A 19,057-nucleotide genomic window follows, 5' to 3' on the forward strand; every position below is an offset into this window, starting at 1 on the left:
AGACACACACATACACACACACACACACAGACACACACACACACACACACACACACACACACACACACACACACACACTGTTGGCGGCATTGTTGTTCCTGTCATTTGTCCGCTATCTATTTGCATCTCCTCCCTTGGAGTTGGCTGCTGGCCCCCGCTCTCTCTGGGCTGTCTCTTCTTCTCTTTGTGTTGAAATATCGATGTGCTCAGACTGAAGAGGACAGCTCTTCAAAGTAAACAAGGGGAGGAATGGGATTGTGTCCATTTGATCCCAAATAAACATCAAAGTAAGGGGGCTTCTCTCCCAGGCCAGCTCTTGAGGCCAGCCGGGGTTAAGAATTCTGAGCTCACTATATGGATATATTAGTCTGGACTTTTTTCTAATAAGGACATTTAATAGGATATTGTCTGTATCTTTATCCAAGTGGTAATGTTATATTAGGTATTGATTTCTTTCTATTGTTATTTTAAAGGCATTATGGACTTTCAAGGAGATTAAAGTAAATCCCAGACTCCTAATTGCCAAAGAATACGCCAGTAAGCTCCTTATTTTGATGCGACCCTCTATCTAGCTGGCCTACCGAAGACTTTGTGAAGTGGGCAGTGGAGCGACATTTCAAACTAAAACTCCCATCCAACAGGTAGGTCGTCCAAGGACTTTCATTCAAGGTCCTGCTTATTTTTTACTTCTCAATCAACTGTAAGAGACTTTCAAAATAAAATTGTGCCCAAGGGTTTTACATTGTTGGTCTTGAGATCCCCAGGTGGCTATCTACAGGTCTGAAGCATGCCTGACCCGAACAAATACATAGGAACCATTACACTAACATAGGAACACATACACACTCACAAAAACCAATACACTAACATAGGAACCAATACACTAACATAGGAACCAATACACTAACATAGGAACACATACACACTCACAAGAACCAATACACTAACATAGGAACACATACACACTCACAAGAACCAATACACTAACATAGGAACCAATACACTATCATAGGAACACATACACACTCACAAGAACCAATACACTAACATAGGAACCAATACACTAACATAGGAACACTTACACACTCACAAGAACCAATACACTAACATAGTAACCAATACACTAACATAGGAACACATACACACTCAAAGGAACCCAAACACAATCATAGGAACTAATACACTAACATAGGAACCAATAAACTAACATAGGAACAAATACACACTCAAAGGAACCCAAACACTAACATAGGAACCAATACACTAACATAGGAAGAAATACACACTCATAGGAACAAATACACACTCATTGATACAGTCATGGGAATAAATACACAGACATTGGAACAAAAACACACTCATTGGAACAAAATGCAGAGAAATTAGAACAAAAAACAAAAAAACAGGAATATGAACACAAATCAGAACTAAAACACAAACATAGGAACAAACAAGCAAACAGCAACAAATACACAAACAAAGGGAACAAATCAAAACCATCAGAAGCCTACAGGCTCGCTCTCCATCCTTGTAACAAAGAATAATCATCACTTCTGAGCATATGCATGGAAACATTGCGATTGTCTGGTCGTCGTCCCCTGGGAGTGTGGGTGTGTGTAATGGAAGGACGTCACCTGGTGACTCGATGGAAGCCAAGGTCAAACCACTGTCTTGTTATATTAAAGGAGGAGATAATAAAGTGCCAGCCTCGCTGGGTTTAATTTAAGGGGCTCAGCGGAAGCCAGGGAGTCATCTGGGGCCATCGGCGAGGTTGCCTGCTTGCCTGCTTGGGGGGGGGGGATGGTTTTTTCTGTGTTAGACAAAAAATAACATGGCGGTCTCTCACTCTCTCTCCCTCTCTCTCTCTCTCTCTGTCGTGGCACGGTGCCGACTAAGCTGTGAAGAAATACGACCGGCGCGGCAAAATGCGACAGGCGCCACAAAGACTGTTAAACGGTCTGATTACCACAATGCAGTCACTGGCATCACACATCACGCATCTGCCCAAAAAAGAGCAGTGCATAATATTCACCAAGTTCCTGATGAAGGATAACTAGACGTGGTGCTGATGCAACCGAGTTTACACTGAGATGAGATAGAGGAGCTGGCACTGGTTCCAGGCTACCATAGGAGGTGCTTTCAGAAGCTCACAGCGGAGTCAAGTAGAGTATAATGAATCAGTTGTAGTGTGTGTGTGGTGTTATTGACATTGACGTTGTATAGGTTGGTGGTTTTTTTCTCTCTCTCTCTCTCTCTCTCTCTCTCTCTCTCTCTCTCTCTCTCTCTCTCTCTCTCTCTCTCTACAAGCACTGCCCTGTTTCCCCTCTGCCCAGTACACATTCCGATTGGTGTCTATGGTAATATTGGATGACATAATCCCTCTCTCGTTTCATTTCGCTCTCGTTCTCTGCATGTATTCATCTCTTCTGTTTGCCTTCCTTCTCCCTTTCTTTTCGCTCCTTTCCTTGTTCCCTCCCCTCTCTCTGCATCCCCATTCCCCTTCCATCAGTGTTTCCTTCATCTATACGGGCAGATAGCCAAGGGGAGTTGGTTGCTTAGAATTTCATTAAATGGCTGTTGAAAGAGCACTCTGCCGGCCTAAGTAAATGTGGTCAAGACTATTTGAGTTTTGCATTGTTTGGAAATGGATTACCCTTGTTGGAACAGTGAGTGAGAGTGAGTGGAAGAGAGAGAGAGAGAGAGAGAGAGAGAGAGAGGTGGGGGGGGAAGAGAGGCAGGAGTTTATTTCAACGTTCTGAATTCTAAAAACAACTTCTGATTTAAGAAAATGTTGGCGACGACAAATTTAAAATGGGAAATAAAAGAATATGAAATAGATAAATGTGTGCTCTGGTCCCTGGACTTCCACCTGCCTGGGACATTGCTGTCGTTGGGACTGATTGAACATCAATGGTGGGGTGACAGGTTTACTTTTCTCCTCCTGGCCTTCGCTCCGCCGCGTGAGAACATGTCAACGTCAGCCTACGTGCAGGTGTTCAGCACGACGCTGGCTGTACTGTACACATCTGTACAAAGACATGACAGCCGTTTCATGTCTTCAGTGTGTGTGAGACCCAGTTTTGTTCACCTTTATATGGGGACATTGTTGTTGTGTGCGTGTGTGTGCGTGTGTGTGTGTGTGTGTGTGTGTGTGTGTGTGTGTGTGTGTGTGTGTGTGTGTGTGTCTGATCCGTGACCAGAGGACACACCTAAGATGTTTGAGACAAAACATTATATAATATTGTCTTTATATAATGTTTTGTTTCAAACATCTTAGGTGTGTCCTCTGGTCACGGATCAGCAGGGCCGAGTGACTATAGCATCACATAGACTAAGAGTCATCACTCACACACACACACACAAAAACTACGAAGGCGTGCGCACACACACACATACACACACACAGACACGCAAATCACACATGTTGGCAGGTGATAACACAGAGCATACACTATCTGATGACCGCATGTTTATCCTTCAGCAAGGAGAGCTGTCAAACACCTACACACAAACACACACACACACACACACACACACACACACACACACGCGCGCACACAGGCACACCTGTCAATGTGACATGCACACTCTCTAAACGGTTTGACAGCCCTACCAGATCCCGTGGGGCAGTCCCACCTCACTGTTAGTACCTTCCAAAAGCAGTCACAACCTGCCACAGCTGGTCACAACCCGGGTGGACCAGTCCGACCCAGTCACAGGCCATCATCCTCAACGTTGGCGGCAAGACAAATGAGAATTTAGACTGTTGCGTCCTGACAACAAATCTAGGTTTCAATGTCAAACACCTTGCCATAATAGGCCTTTTGATGCAAACACATTGGATATTGTGTTCTGTATCTCCCTTCTCCCAATGAATTTCAAAACAAAAATATGGAAATGGAAAGCTCCAAATGGCAACACCATTTAAGTACCCCTTAAAGACCTCTTTATAAAGTACTGATGCATAAATGGTGTCGCAGATTTGGTTATTAGTTGTGGAGACACTTTGAAATGACACGAAATGCCATTGTTTGCAAAGAGCAGTCAGCCAAGTTGCATAACACATTCATTTCCTTCAAGGTCCCGTAACTCCCCAATTCTGACTCGGTTTGACACGCTTGGCATTTATTAGTATGCGGATTTATAGTTGGTATATCAGGAAAGCAACGGGTGCTCGATATCTTCCCATTTACTTTGTTCCGACTCTTCATTTGCATATTAGTACACAAATACACCTCGACACCCCTGTCCCACCGAAGGGAGTACGATGAAAGGTCAAAGCCCAGCGTACAACATTGACTATTTAACATGCTTCTTGATTGATTATGTATTTCTTTGCTTCAATATTTATTTCTAAATATCGGCGGAAGAATCATAGTTCATTTTAGCATTTACTATTTCCATTTGTTTTTCAATTCTGAAAAAAACGTAGTTTTACTTTAAAGCTGTAAACCTGGCATCTGTTTGATATATCGTCGAACAATTGCCTCCCTTTTTGTTCGTTTTTTTGGTCAAATTCATTTCTGCCAACCGTGATACTCAGAGAGGTTGGTTAATGTAAAAGGAAAATCCAAGCGAGCCGGACCAGTACATTGGAAATTTGCGGACGGCTTGTGTGTACGTGTGTGTGTGTGTGTGTGTGTGTGTGTGTGTGTGTGTGTGTGTGTGTGCCTGCGCCGCGAGGCTAAGAGAGAACAGCTTGTTCCGTCTCAGTAGCCCTTTTACCAAGTGACAAATACTATTACTAAGCAGAGTTCCTGCATGCTCCCGGGCGTCGCCAAGTGTCTGCTTCTTTTGTGTCTAATTCTCCTCGTCGCTCTTATTTCATAACCCTCCTCTCCTCTCCCCCCCCCCAACCCTCTCCGTGTTGGTATTATCACTCTGTTTATTTCTCCTCCATGCTTAATAATAATACTAAGATAAAGGGGAAAAAAAATACGAAAAAAAACACATGCCTTTCCAGTATGTTGATTTTATTTCCTTGCCGTCTCGGTCTGCGTTCTCAAGCTGTTGGGTACTCTGTGTTATTAAAGCGGGACTGGCAGAGCCATCGCTGTGGACCCCCGCAGCAGTAATTATTGAGAGGTGCATTTCTTGTGCCTTTTCTTCCCCTGCCTCGCTGCCTCTGACTCACGCGGCCCCACGTAAATGTTATTACGCTGTAATTCCCCGTCCATTCTTCTTCATTATAATCAGCGCCGTCGTCGAAGGCCTTGTGCACAAGCGTCTCCGTGATCCGTGGATCGCTGCCCTCTGTCTCCGCATTGAGTGACCTGAACACACACAAACACACTAGCACACACTGTTGGTCACTAAGATTTATTTCACGTTGCTTCATTGCCCACAGACAAAAGGGTGAGGGCAAATAGGTTTGTGTGTGCGTGTGTGTGTGTGTGTGTGTGTGTGTGTGTGTGTGTGTGTGTGTGTGTGTGTGTGTGTGGTTCAGATATGAAGCCAGGATATGAGAAAAGCATTGAAGTCACTTGGGCTTAGGACGCTTTTATTTGACCATTGATCTCTCCCATCCTCCATTTCTATTTCTCTAGTTCTTTCTCACAAACACACACATACACACAGGCACACACAAGCACATGCACACACTCAGATAGGACGCGCAAAGATATGGACTCAAAAACTCCCCGCAGCATATACCGGTAATCTAATAAAGATTGAGTACAAAGACTCACTCTCTGTAAAATTCACAGGTTTACACAGACATTTTAAACATAACTCTCTCACACACAATTCCTCACTCTCTCAATCGCTCTCTCTGTCTCTCTCTCTATGTCTCTCCCTCTCACTCACAGACACACAGAGCTGCCAGGGAGGGAGCTGTGTGTGAATTCCCCTGTAGGTCTTTATTTCTCTCCTACAGCGGCTCACTGGTGAAGATTTGGGTTGTTGGCATTGTTCAACTGGTTCGTTTAACTGGAATAGACTGGGTGCTGCGACTGTGCCCTCAAAAAGGGGCATCCTCAATCCTCAATAAGAGTTTGTGTGTGTGTGTCTGTGTGTCACACTGCTCTTTGAAAAAAATAATGCAGTAGGAATGTATCCTCCATGACTTTCAGAGTTTTGCAGTTTATGAAAGTCTATATATCAGTCACACACATCCACACGCACACATAGACACACAGAAAAATGCGCACATGCACAGCGTGTGTCGGCGGTTGTCAGCGTGTGCGTGCGTGTTTATGTGTGTGTGTGTGTGTGGAATCTTAAGCAAGCAGCTGTCAATTTCAATCAGCAGCACGCGTGCCGCCCGGGGCCCGGGTAGCCCAATTACTGGCAGACACGCTCGACATGCGGGGAAAAGCCAGAGACCGGGCTGCTATCTCCCCTATATTCAAACAGGGGGGTTGCTGAGCTTGCGCATGCGTGTGTGTGTGTGTGTGTGTGTGTGTGTGTGTGTGTGTGTGTGTGTGTGTGTGTGTGTTCGTTGCACTGGTCGATGTGTGAAGGGCGAATGCTGTTGGGAGCTGCTGCTGAGGCCTGGGCCACAGCCTCTCCCTGCCAGAGGATCGATAGGCACGGCAGATGGAGGGATGAATGACTGGGAGGGGGAGACAGATAGGGGCACCGCGTCTGAGAGAGAGGGGGAGAGACGCTTGTTGGGGGAAGACAGCAGATGTCTAATGATCAACGGAAAAAGGAACACGCAGGCAAACAAGGTCGCGCTTATAAATATCACCTTCTCTCCGCTCCGCGTCCCCTCCGTCTCCATTTGGCCGTACTGTCACTCTCCTGCTGTAGCTCCCTCTCAAACAAAGCACGAATGCCTAGTCAACAAAAGAAATGTATTAAATGGTACTATTATTTAAGCCAGATATGTAATCCTCCAATTTTCATTGAAATAAGTTTTCTTTTTTGTTTTCCTCAATATTTAAAGAGCACCTATTATGCTTTTTCGACTTTTATGACCTATAAACGTTGTTATAATGATTTATAGTCATGTTTGACCATACTAAAGTGTCAAACAATGACGTACATGCATTTAGACGTGTTCCCTGCTGACCGTCTGGGGGGGCTGTGCAGAGCGCTTAACACAGGCCCGCCGCTCCCTATACGCAGAGTACGCAGAGTGCGTAGGGAACCAAGTACCTGGGGGGGGGCACCAAAAATTAAGATTTCAAAAAAAAAAATATATATATATATTACATTATTGAATTACAAAAAATAGATAAATTAGTTATGAAGAGGCCCCCTGTTGTTTTTTCTTAACGGTATAACCTGTCACTCAGGGCTGGCGCTCCCCCCCCCCCCCCCCCCTCGGAAGACCTGACCAGGGCACAATTTAATGTCGAGCCACCTAGGGCACCGAAACGGCCAGCGTCGGCCCTGGCTAAACACTAGGGACGCCGGTCGCAATTCACTTGTTCAAATTTCCGGGATTTATCTACGTAGAACAATCCGGATTTTCCATGTAATGGTAATGCCCTTCGCTGGTCTTCCGGGAGGGTAACCAATCACAACGGAGTGGGGTTGGAAGGAGGGGGGCGAGGGGGCGGAGAAGGACAAAGCCGAGTGTTGACAGAGAACGCCGAAAGCGCCCAGATGAGAGGAAGAGTTTCCCGAAAATCGACATCGTTTTTTGTTCTGTGATTCGTGTCAGGTTGCTCTATAGGAGTCATTAATAAGAAATTAAGACCAGAAAAGTAGGAGACAGGAGATCTTTAAACTTTTGTTTTGTCCGAGAGTCCACCAAGAACATAAACATTTCAAAAAGCACTGTCCCCATGACCTGTGTCACAAATGTTTCTTTGGGTTTCTTATTGAACACTAAAGTAATGTTAATAAAGAAAACCAAAGTATGAAGTGGTGTTGTCTCTCTCTCCATGTTCGTTGTCCCTCTCTCACCCTTATTAACCATTATTTCTCTGTCTCTCTGTTTCTCTGTCTCCCCCACGCAGGGAGGGAAGATCCCCGTGAGGTGGACGGCGCCAGAGGCCATCGCCTACAGGAAGTTCACCTCGGCCAGCGACGTGTGGAGCTACGGCATCGTCATGTGGGAAGTGATGTCGTTCGGCGAGCGCCCGTATTGGGACATGTCCAACCAGGATGTGAGTGTCAAACAAAGGAATACCTTCGAAACAGAAATGATATTGACGTCCAACGTTACTGTCGCTAGGCCGGCTCGGCGGCGCTATCTCTCAGAAACATCGGAAGTCCATTAAAGTCCATTAAAACACCAGGGGTAGAAGGAGTGGACGAACTCCTAGATACTGTAATGGAACTGCCAGTCCTCCACGGATGTGCTTCCATTATCTCCGTCCGCCATGGACAGATAGTTAAGCACAGCTCATGATAGTGGAAGCTACAATAAATCATAACTTTTTTCAAAAGAGAGGCTTTATCTCTTAAGCGCCATCGCCATGAAGATGCCCTTGATGGTGACTTTGAAAGTGGGACTATTCGGTCGAAGCCTCATCCTCATCCCTGGCCAAGGCAGAGCAGAGTGTTGAAGGATGGGGGAGAGCTTTTCCTTTGTTCCCCCTGTGTCCATTTGGACATGGTCCACAACACCGAATTCACAGACAGCAACCAAACCCTCACTCATGCACACCGTAAAAAGCACACGCACCGACACCCACACACATGAACCGACACACAGACACAAACACATAAACAGACACCCACACGCACACAGCAGAAAATGATTGGACCCAGGCCCGTTCCATGAGGTCTCTCTCGGTGTTAGCGTTCGCCAGCCATCAGGCCTCTATGGACCCCTCCCCCCCTTCGCTCCTGCAGGACGGTCCAACCCAGCAGATGTTGCCTCAGTGGGCCAGCAGCACACACTGGCACCCCTCGGCACGGCAGGCTGCTCGCGTCCTGCGCACAGGCAGCAGAAACCGAAACGCACAGGGAGGCAGAGACACACACACGCACACACATAGACACACAAAAACACCCATATAGACACGTACAACTTCAACACACACGCATGCAGGGAGATATACACACATGCTATATGCACGCATAAAAAACACAGGGATGCTGTGTTTTTTATGCGTGCATATAGCATGTGTGTATATGTCTCCGCACACACACACACACACAGAAACACACAAACACAAACCGACTTGAACATACAGACAAGAATGCACTCCCCAACGTACACATGCATACAAACACAGACAAAACACACATGCAGACCAAGGCACACACGCTGAACTTCTCCATACGTGCTATTTGTCAAGTTTCTGCTGAATAGTCCTCACCTCAGTGTCGAGGTTGGCCACACTAAGCTGCCTCTAGTTCGGAACCTTTCACACTTAAACTGCTCAACACAGCTACATACTGCTGATATGGATATGATCCATTTTAAAATGCAAGCCAAATCTATTAGGCTTAAATGGATCTCCGTGGCTCCTTCAAGTCCATATCTCTTTAAAAGTGCAGTACTTGGAGAGAGGCAGAGATAGAATAAGTGGGGTGAACCTGTTTCCACTCTGAGATAACGTTACTTATGGAGCACTTTGAAAAATAGCCTCCATTCTGAGCGCAGCTGGCCGCCCACGCAGGCGAGCGGCTTATGTTAAGGTACACCAAACAGCGCCTGGCCAACGTCAGGAGTATCCCCACGAGCCAGGAGTTCCTCCTCTTCCTGCTCCTCCGCCCCCACGCCACGCAGCTCTCAATGAGGCCTGCATGGAAGACGAAGACGAAGAAGCAGAAGAGACAGCATCGAGGCTGGGCCCCTAGCCAGCCGTTATCTGCACAAAACACGACGAGACAGCGAGACAAGACCCTCACCGCTACCGTCCTGCTCCGAGGTTCCCTCCCCTAATCGGCGGCTGGCACGCTCCCCTCCGAGACATGTGTCAAGTGGTCATATTCCACCGTCTTAATTATATGCAACGGGCCCCCGCACTGGCCCACACCCGCCCCTCACACCACTTCCCCAGGCAGCTCTTTTGAGAGTGACACTGGCTCTGTCCCTGCCTCCCTCCCCCTCCTCTCTTCATCCCTCCCCTCCCTCCCTCCCCCTCCTCTCTCCCTCCCTCTCTCCCTCCCTCCCCCTCCTCTCTTCATCTCTCCCCTCCCCCCCTCCCTCCCTCCCTCCCTCCCCCTCCTCTCTCCCTCCCTCTCTCCCTCCCTCCCTCCCTCCCCCTCCTCTCTTCATCTCTCCCCTCCCCCCCTCCCTCCCTCCCTCCCTCCCTCCCTCTCTCCCTCCCTCCTCTCCACTGCCTCATCCCCTAGTCCCCTCTGCTCCTCCGCTACTGTCTCTCCAATTGACGCAAGATTGGCTGGAGTTAAGAGAGGAAGGGCAAGTCAGGCCCAGAGCTAAGTGTCCTCACAGTGTGTGTGTGTGTGTGTGTGTGTGTGGGGGGGGGGCGTGTGTGTGTGTGTGTGATTACGTAAGCTTTCTATTGGGCGCAAGCCGTGTGTGTGTGCGTTATCCTGTGAGTGTGCTTTTGTTTTTGTGTGTGTGCTTGGGAACTTTGTATGTGTGTGTGTGTGTGTGTGTATGTGTGTGTGTGTGTGTGTGTGTTTCCTTCACTCCAAAGAGAGAGAAAAGGGAGGCAGAGTTTAGCATGTCAAAGTAACAGAATAGGTGTCATCAATTACTGAGGCGCTGCTAAAAGCCCCCCATACAAATCTACCTGACTAACTCATTTAGGCTGCCTACAATGGGACCCACAGCTCAGGGTACAATAGATTGCATTACGTTTGGAAGCATCTCATGGCTCACGTCCAGTCTTTAAAGTGGCAATCGCAAAGTTGTCTGTTTCGTTCTCTTTGGCGACCCCTTTGGCAATAAGCGGTAATTGTTCCCAGTGATACAACCGTGTCGCCAGCGAGATGCACTTCATAATATTGCAAATTCAAGGGCTTTCATCAGCGGGCTGAATTCTCAATCCTCATTGTGTTTCCTCATCCAGGATTATTGATTTAAGAGGCCGTAATTTGCATGGAAATCTTTGAGATTGCGACTTTTTAGTTATTTTTTAACTAAAATGTAATAATTTGGTTTAATTGAAATGTTATAGAACATTTTTAGTGTTTATAACATAGAAAAATAAAGAGGAAAGTAACAATAGCTCAAGATGGTTAATTAGGATAATTTAGGATAAACACCATACACAGATATTTATTGTATTCTGTGGAAAAAAATGGAAGAAAAAGCACAAAACTAATTTGGTTTGATTGAAATGTAATAGAATATTTTTAGTGTTTATAACATACAAAATTAAAGAGGAAAGTAACAATAGCTCAAGATGGTAAATTAGGATAATTTAGGATAAACACCATACACAGATATTTATTGTATTCTGTGGAAATAAATGGAAGGAAAAGCACAAAACTAAAAGAAATACATTTAAATGCTCAACTTCAGCATTTTCCGTGAATAACCTTTTGTGTTGCCCCCCCCCCCAAGGTGATCAACGCCATTGAGCAGGACTACCGCCTGCCCCCGCCCATGGACTGTCCCAGTGCCCTGCACCAGCTGATGCTTGACTGCTGGCAGAAGGACCGCAACGCCCGGCCCCGCTTCACCGACATCGTCAGTACCCTGGACAAGATGATCCGCAACCCCACCAGCCTCAAGGCCATGGCCAACATCCCTGCAGTGTGAGTTTTAAATACACATACACACGCACGTACACACGCACGCACACAAACAAAAAGCACAGATCGCTGAGGCTGCGCAAAACAGGCTCACACATATGCTCGGATGAAGACTCACAATGTAATATATGCGTGGAGAAATCCACTGCCCCTTAAAAACAAGCACACTTTAACAGCCCAAACATATCTAACTGACAAATCAAAACATACACAAAAAACTACGCAGCTGGATTCACTATTTTCGATGTTGGGATTTGATGGACTGAAATGTGTGCATGCAAACTACTCTTTGAAGTATTTTGTTTATTACTGTAAATGTTTTATTCAATTAACTTTGATTCCAGTCTGAACTTGAGTTTGAATTATTTGTTTAAACTATGTTTAAGCTTTGTCCTGATTCTTTCAAAGTCTCACACAGTGTCTGAAATCCTGTGTGGCATCCTGTGTCGCACCCTTTTTGTGTCTTTGCCAAACTCAGATCGAAAAATGATTGCATCACAGCCACACCCTTCCTCCACTCATCCCTTTATTTCTCTCATCCTTATTGTTAATCTCTTTTTCGTTCACCCTCCATCTCTCTCTCTCTCTCTCTCTCTCTCTCTCTCATTCCCCTTCTCTATCTCTCTATGCGCTGGTGTCTCTCTCTCTCATTCTCCTTCTCTCTCTCTCTATGTGCTGGTGTCTCTCCCTCGCTCTCTCCAGGCCTTCCCAGCCGCTGCTGGACCGCTCTATACCAGACTTCAACACGTTCAGCTCAGTGGAGGACTGGCTGGCTGCCATCAAGATGAGCCAGTACCGGGACAACTTCCTCAACTCAGGCTTCACCTCCTTGCAGCTGGTGGCGCAAATTACCTCCGAGTGAGTTCACTTCAAAGGGCCACTTTTCTTCTTTTTCCGAAAGTAATTTCCTGCTCCAATTCAACAAACAAACATGCAAACACTTTTTTTGAAATCCATAACGTTTTGGGGAACGAAAGCTGCTTCTATACTTCAACTAAGTGCTTAGTACAGACTATATCTGTATTTAACACAGCTTTGCATTGAACCCTTTACATATAGTCACTATCTATTTGCCTTCTTAAAATGTGGACGGTTATCTGAAAGCACAAAAACTAGGTTCTTAGTCCATAAGTAAGTAAATGCTTTATAAATCCCCAAAGGGGATATTTTGTTGCCACAACAGCAGAATGAGAGAAAAAGAATTGAAGAAAGGAATAATTTAATGCAATAAATTAATAAAGATTTAGATACAATTCAAACAAGGATAAATGTAACCCTCTGTACAGTATTATTCCAATAACACTTGGCCCTCCCTCTCCGTGTGTCTTCTGCCGCAGGGACCTGCTGAGGATAGGCGTGACCCTGGCCGGCCACCAGAAGAAGATCCTCAGCAACATCCAGACCATGCGCGTGCAGATGAGCCAGTCGCCCACGCCGATGGCATGACTACATGCGGCGCTGTCCCGCGACGAGGGCAGCATTCGGAGGGCCAACGGTGGCCCCCGAATGACCCCCGAGCCGTCGGAACGCGCCAGGGTGGAAACTATTGTCTTAATCTAATCCCAACCACCGCCACAACCGCCACCGACAACACCATCACCACCACCACCACCACCACCACCACTACCACCAAGGAGACCAGGGTTCCTCATGAAGGCACGGGGTTACACTGCACAGCGACGTGTCCCGCCTGCCTCCCAAAATCCAAGTCCATCCACACCAAGGAAGTTCAGGGTCCAGACTTGGAAGTTCTCTTCTGAAGTCGCCCCCACCTCCCTTACTCTCCTTTCCTTTGCCAACCCCCCTCCCCCTCCCCCCGTCACTCAGAGAAAGACGGAACGATCACCTCGTGCTTAAAGACTGCCATTTTGTTTCATCACCACACACTTGCTCCTCCTGACTCCTCCTCCTCTCTCGTCTTCTTTGAGGACAGCGACGCCTGGATCTCTCGCACTACATCACGCATCGTGTTTGAAATTATATATACCGTCTTGCGTAATATCTTGCCTCATCTGGGACACGACTGTAGAAAGTGAAAGTGTGAGACATTTAGAGCGGGCATGGAGGAAAAGGAGGCAGGTGGTGATTCCACATCATATCCTGTCAGGTGACGCAGTCCTGCCTCTGTGATTGGAGGAGAACATGCCTTGAACTGGTCGGCGTCCAGTCAGCAGAGCTGATCCGTGAGGAAGGAAAACAAACAAAAAAAGCAAATAACGATAGAGGCGACGAGTTAGTGAACAATACAGGGATATACAGCTGGGTACTATAACCACATACTTTAAGCATAATATTTTTATTGTCAAAAAGGATTTGAAAGTTGTTTTGTCTTTTTTTTACACATGTGTCTGTTTCATTGAATTATGTTGTGTTGCGATCACTATATCAAGAATGTCTTTCCCGACCCCACCGCCCTCGTTTTTTTTTTTTTTTTACGTCAACGCTACCTGTAGTGGTGGGAGGCCCGGGCAACGAAGGACCCTTCTCAACCAGGCCCCCCCACCCAGATTCAGATAATATACATATGTTTATCTCTTGCTAAATATAAATATATCTCTCTGGATTAAAGCCTTCATATTGAAGGTGACATGTATGAATATGTATGTAAAGAAGACTCTCTCTCGCTTGCATTTTTGGCAAAGACATGCTTAGTGACTGGGGGTTTCGGCGATAGACGAAAGACGTTGTGTAGATTCCTGTGGTGCACCACTTCCCTGCAGATGATGATATAATATAATAGACACTGTGTTATTTTGTCTCCCCACCCCTTTGATTCAAACGGGGTCACGAGGTGACATTCCAGATGGGACTTTCAGCCTGGAGCAAAACTGTATAAAGCATTGTGTACAAAGAACTCTTAATGTAGATCTATATGAAACTTGTCGTAGGGAGATACAAAGTAAATGGCAAAACTATCCATTGTTGGGAGATAATGTTTAAATGTGGGTGTGCCCATGCTGTCTATTGCTGGTGAGCACTTACTTGTACAGAAATGGTTTTTTTTTATTATTATTATTATTTGTTTGTTTCTTAATTTTGTTTTAGTTTTTTTGTCTTCTGTTGCAATCTGTTGTTGTTTGAAAAATGTACGCTCTTGGCACCATCCAGACAAGGGAAAGGATACTCCGCACTACGGCTGGCCCAGATCCATGGTAAGCATCGGCCCACTTATGCTAGTCAAACACTCAACATCAAATTGCTCTGTATCCGGCGCATTTCACTTCCGCCAAGCTCCATGTTGACGCTCTCGTGGGTAAAGTGCTCGCATCCTGGCCCTGGCTAGATTGTGTACTCAACGGTGTGAAATGGTAATCAAGATGTTTCAAAATTGGAGTTGGGAGTTTTTCTGTAGGCTTTTCCCTTTTTCGAAGATTTTGAGAAGGAGCATCTGGGCGGAGCTTTGCCAAGCGACACCTGGTGCCAGCCTGATAAACATCCACTTAAAGATTCCCCCGGCTTCCCTAGCACTCCCAGCTCCTAGCCTGGTGCAGACTCACCCAATTCCTGATGCAGCACATTCTCTCTCTATACCTTTCCTATACAGTGCAGCCTTGTGGAGAAGCCCATAGTATGCACCCGTGCCTGGGGATCAACCATGTTTAATTCATATACAACGGCCTTCTGCTAGAACGGTTGGGTTAAGGACAGCTTTGGGTTCAGCGGGGTCATTCAGTTGCTAGCAGGCTTCCTGATTCCGAATCAATCCCTCGGGGGGATTGTTTGAGACGTGACATGGCAATATTTTGAAAACCGATACATATATTTTGCTCTGAAAATGGTAGTTGAGGAATGGTGCACAAGGCTGATTTCACATTTTGGTGGAATGGGTTTTGATTGCGCCGTGATTTGGCCACACGCTGCGGCGGCGTCTGGACTGCATCTGGCAGAAAGGTTAGGACTGCCTCGTTGGCATCCACATTTATTTTGTCCAATTTAGCTGTTTGCCTTCTAACCGGGCTCTGGTTGATTCTGGGCTGTCACTGAAAGAATTCGGCTGAGATTCAGCATGAAATTCAGAGAACATTGTGAATTCACTCTGCTTCCGAACCTGGCCATAAGAACTGAGAGGGAAACAAGTATTAGGATAATGGGATGTCAGGTTATACCGACATGGCAACCACACTAGATACTGTCAAATGGCCCATAACATTTGCACATTTTACTTCTTTTAGCGATCCAAAAAGCATTGGCAACTATTTAAAGTCGGACACATGAATGACGACAGTGCTAGCCACCTTGATTCCAAAATTAGAAATTGATGGCAGGCCCATTAGCAGATTATTAAGTATACTCACCCACCATGCTCCAAGCTGCAAACTCCCCCTCCTCCTCTATCCTCTCTCCTCTCTCCACCACCACCTCCTCCTCCATCGACTGTCCTCCACTATCTCCCTGGCGGGCTCCTGCTTTCTGGCAGCCCTCCAGGTCATTTATCCTGGGTGTAACCAAGCTGTCTGGGGCCAGGTTCTGAGCTCTCTCCGGGGTCCGGTCTGAGTAATGTTTGGCTCCGTTCTCCAGCGAGCCCGGGCGAGGGGAGCAGTCACCTGCCGGGACCCATCTGATAGGCATCTGATCGGTCAGGAGGGGGTTGGGGATAGGGATAGGGGAGACTAATGGTGGGCTGACGCAGACACACACTCAAGACACCCACAGGCACACACACACACACACACACACACACACACACACACACACACACACACACACACACACACACACACGCAGACGCAAGACTACATACTGCACACAGCGAGGAGGAAATCGGTTTTATCACGAGATCGTCCGGGAGCTAATGGTAATGGTGAGGGAGTGCATGTGCAATGTCGACTCTGAAAGGAGGTGGATCAATGGGTGGAGCCTCCATAGAAAAGGGATGTGGGAGAGAGATTAAGAAAAAACATTGCACACATGAGATGGAGTGAAGGAAACTGTTGTGCTGCAAATGACAAAACAGCAACAGTGATTTTAACCGATAAATAGTGCTAAAACACCCCTTATTCACATTGTTAGTCGCAATGTTTAACCCTTGAATCGGTGAAAAGGATTTGCGTGAGATTTAATTCTGACTTTGAAATCACACCATAAAAGAAAAATTTAACCGAAACAAAGCCTGTGATCAAGTATCCTAAGCAAATCATGAATATTAACGATTCATAATTAATTTAATTTGCTTTTAGGTCCACACCGGATGGGCCTAAATTACCCTAAAGTTAATTTCTCCTGTCTCTTTTTGCTCTCTTTCAGGCTATGGATTCAAGCCACACACCCACACTCTCTCTCTCTCTCTCTCTCTCTCTCTCTCTCTCCCTCTCTCTCACTCTCTCACTCTCGCTCTCTCGCTCTTTCTCTAACCACACACACACACACACACACACACACACACACACACACACACACACACATACACACACACATACACAGAGGCTACGCCGCCAGTCCCGGATGCAGACAGTCAAGCTGGAGGTGTTCTGGAAGCCATTTTGAGACGTTCAGATGAGCCATTTTCATCATAGGCCTGATGGCCCCTCTCTGTGGTACACAACAGATGGAGAAACTGAATATTGAGTCACTGTTTGAATGTGTATGTGTGTGTGTGTGTGTGTGTGTGTGTATGTGTACTCTATGTCAGCGTGTGTGTCTGTGTGTGAGAGAGTGTGTGCACGCATATGCATATCGGTGCATGTGTATCCTTGTGCAAGGAAATGTTTGTGAGTGGGGATGTATTTATGTGCACAGAAGTAGGCTATATTGTCTTACCTCCTTTTTCTGTCTTTATATAGCTACCACTTGTAAATTGTGACGAGTATGTGTCAACAGTTTGTAAGCTGTAACTTTCTGAGAACCATTGTACTAAAATGCACTCAATAAACGCCTTGGAAATCAAGTCAATCGTGATGTGGGTCTGTAATCACGTAAATAAGAATCGGCAGCGATTCTGCATTCATTTTCCGTTCATTGTCATTGCGAGTGTGAGCGGGAGCTGATCTTTTTTTGAGGGGGAAATCCTCGCCACCACAGCAGCTAAGTGTGCAGCCTGGAGTCTAATGTTGGGTTTTATAATGTCAGGGGAAATAAGCAGAGCTTGTCTTTGCCGTCAGCGCGACAGCCGTGTTAAAAGCCATCCGTCACAAACAAACAAGCCGTCACTTGGAGTACACGCGCGCTTCTCAATAAATGGCCCAGTCTTGCCAAGAAATAAGCAAAAAATACAATATTTTGACAAACCAATGGAGATGATCCGCCCTGCTGTAAGCGCGCCAATCCCTGGCACCCGCTCGTGCACACAGAGTGCACACGCAGAGGACCACACAGGTAGAGGAGAGTCGTCCATCTCGGCTGGGCATGGACGTTTTAAAGCTGTTAGATGCTCTGGAAAATGTGTGTGTGTTCTACACAGTAATGATATGGTTAATGAGGTATGCAGAAGAGATGGGGGGGGGGTAATATCCAATTCCGAGCATTACTCCGTAACTGTTTATGATTCTAAGAGATTGATAATGCATGCTGGCAGATTAGCATAGAGGCGGCTGAGCATGCAGAGCAAGACACAAAAATAAAACATGAAACATGAAACATTATTTATTCATGTTTGTTTTTTCTTTCATATTTAATGTATTTATTTGTACATTTGTTGTTTTGCTCTTCAAGCTTCAAACGGATTAGTATATAAAAAAGCCTGCTCTCCATTCTATTGGTGTTGGTTCATATAGTAGCCGCTATCTTAGCCGCTGGAACTTGATTAGCTTCCTTAATCAGATGGAAGGAAAGAGCACCCATCCACTCGTATAAGGGGAAGCATTCCTCAGCGCAGACACCTTACTGCTCCCGAGACCCCACAAGGTCAGTAGAATGGCTTAATTGCACTTGTAGAGCTTGGCTAATAGTCAATTAAACAGCTGTAATGGCTAGTCATACAGCTAATGTTCTGCTCGCTAGCCGTTTCCCTGGCCTTTTGCTTTAATAGATATTTGCTACTTCCATTGGAGTAATTAGCGAAAGAAGTTCCGAAACTGCGGCATGCCAAAAATAAATAAATGTGTGTTTCCTTGAGGCGTGAGAGAAGACGAAAGACGAACCGAAAGGGTCCCTCCAGCATTAAAAGACAACGAAAGAGAGTCTCTGATGGGGTGTACCTCATCTATAATACAGTGTTTACTGATGACCGGCGGGAGTCAGCCTCCTTTATTTCACGTTAGAGTCACAGGAAGTTTAAAAAGTGACTCCTCAGCAGCAAAAGCCTTTTTCCCCTCCTTAATCAATATTCCCCAAGCAATCACCTGCAAGATAAGAGCCTGGCGTTCAGCAGGAACTCCTGCGGAGAAGCGTAGGGGTTGTGGGGGGGGGGGGGGGGGGGGGGGGGTAGGGTTGGAGAATAAGCAATGCTTCCCGCAGTGCAGAGCCGAGATGGGGAGTAGAGGAAAAACTTGGAGTGAATCCACAAACGGCCGATGAAAGTGGAACATTGTGGACTTTTTAGAGCAAC

The 19,057-nt window shown here is 46.2% G+C and overlaps 1 protein-coding gene across 2 annotated transcripts in view; it reads left to right on the plus strand.

Annotated features, from left to right (window-relative positions):
• The window catches only part of ephb1 (EPH receptor B1), a 159,669-nt gene extending 142,211 nt beyond the window's left edge, over nt 1–17,458 (plus strand). For both annotated transcript variants that reach the window (XM_079750905.1, XM_079750906.1), the window contains 5 exons: nt 7,911–8,060; nt 11,384–11,577; nt 12,277–12,432; nt 12,912–14,726; nt 16,819–17,458. In XM_079750905.1, the coding sequence (XP_079607031.1) occupies nt 7,911–8,060; nt 11,384–11,577; nt 12,277–12,432; nt 12,912–13,020 (609 nt within the window). In that variant the 3' untranslated portion in view covers nt 13,021–14,726; nt 16,819–17,458. The remainder of the gene's footprint in view (nt 1–7,910; nt 8,061–11,383; nt 11,578–12,276; nt 12,433–12,911; nt 14,727–16,818) is intronic.
• Nucleotides 17,459–19,057: the final 1,599 nt, after the last annotated feature.

Source organism: Pollachius pollachius (genome assembly GCF_949987615.1).
Source record: "Pollachius pollachius genome assembly, chromosome: 14".
Lineage (NCBI taxonomy): Eukaryota > Metazoa > Chordata > Actinopteri > Gadiformes > Gadidae > Pollachius > Pollachius pollachius.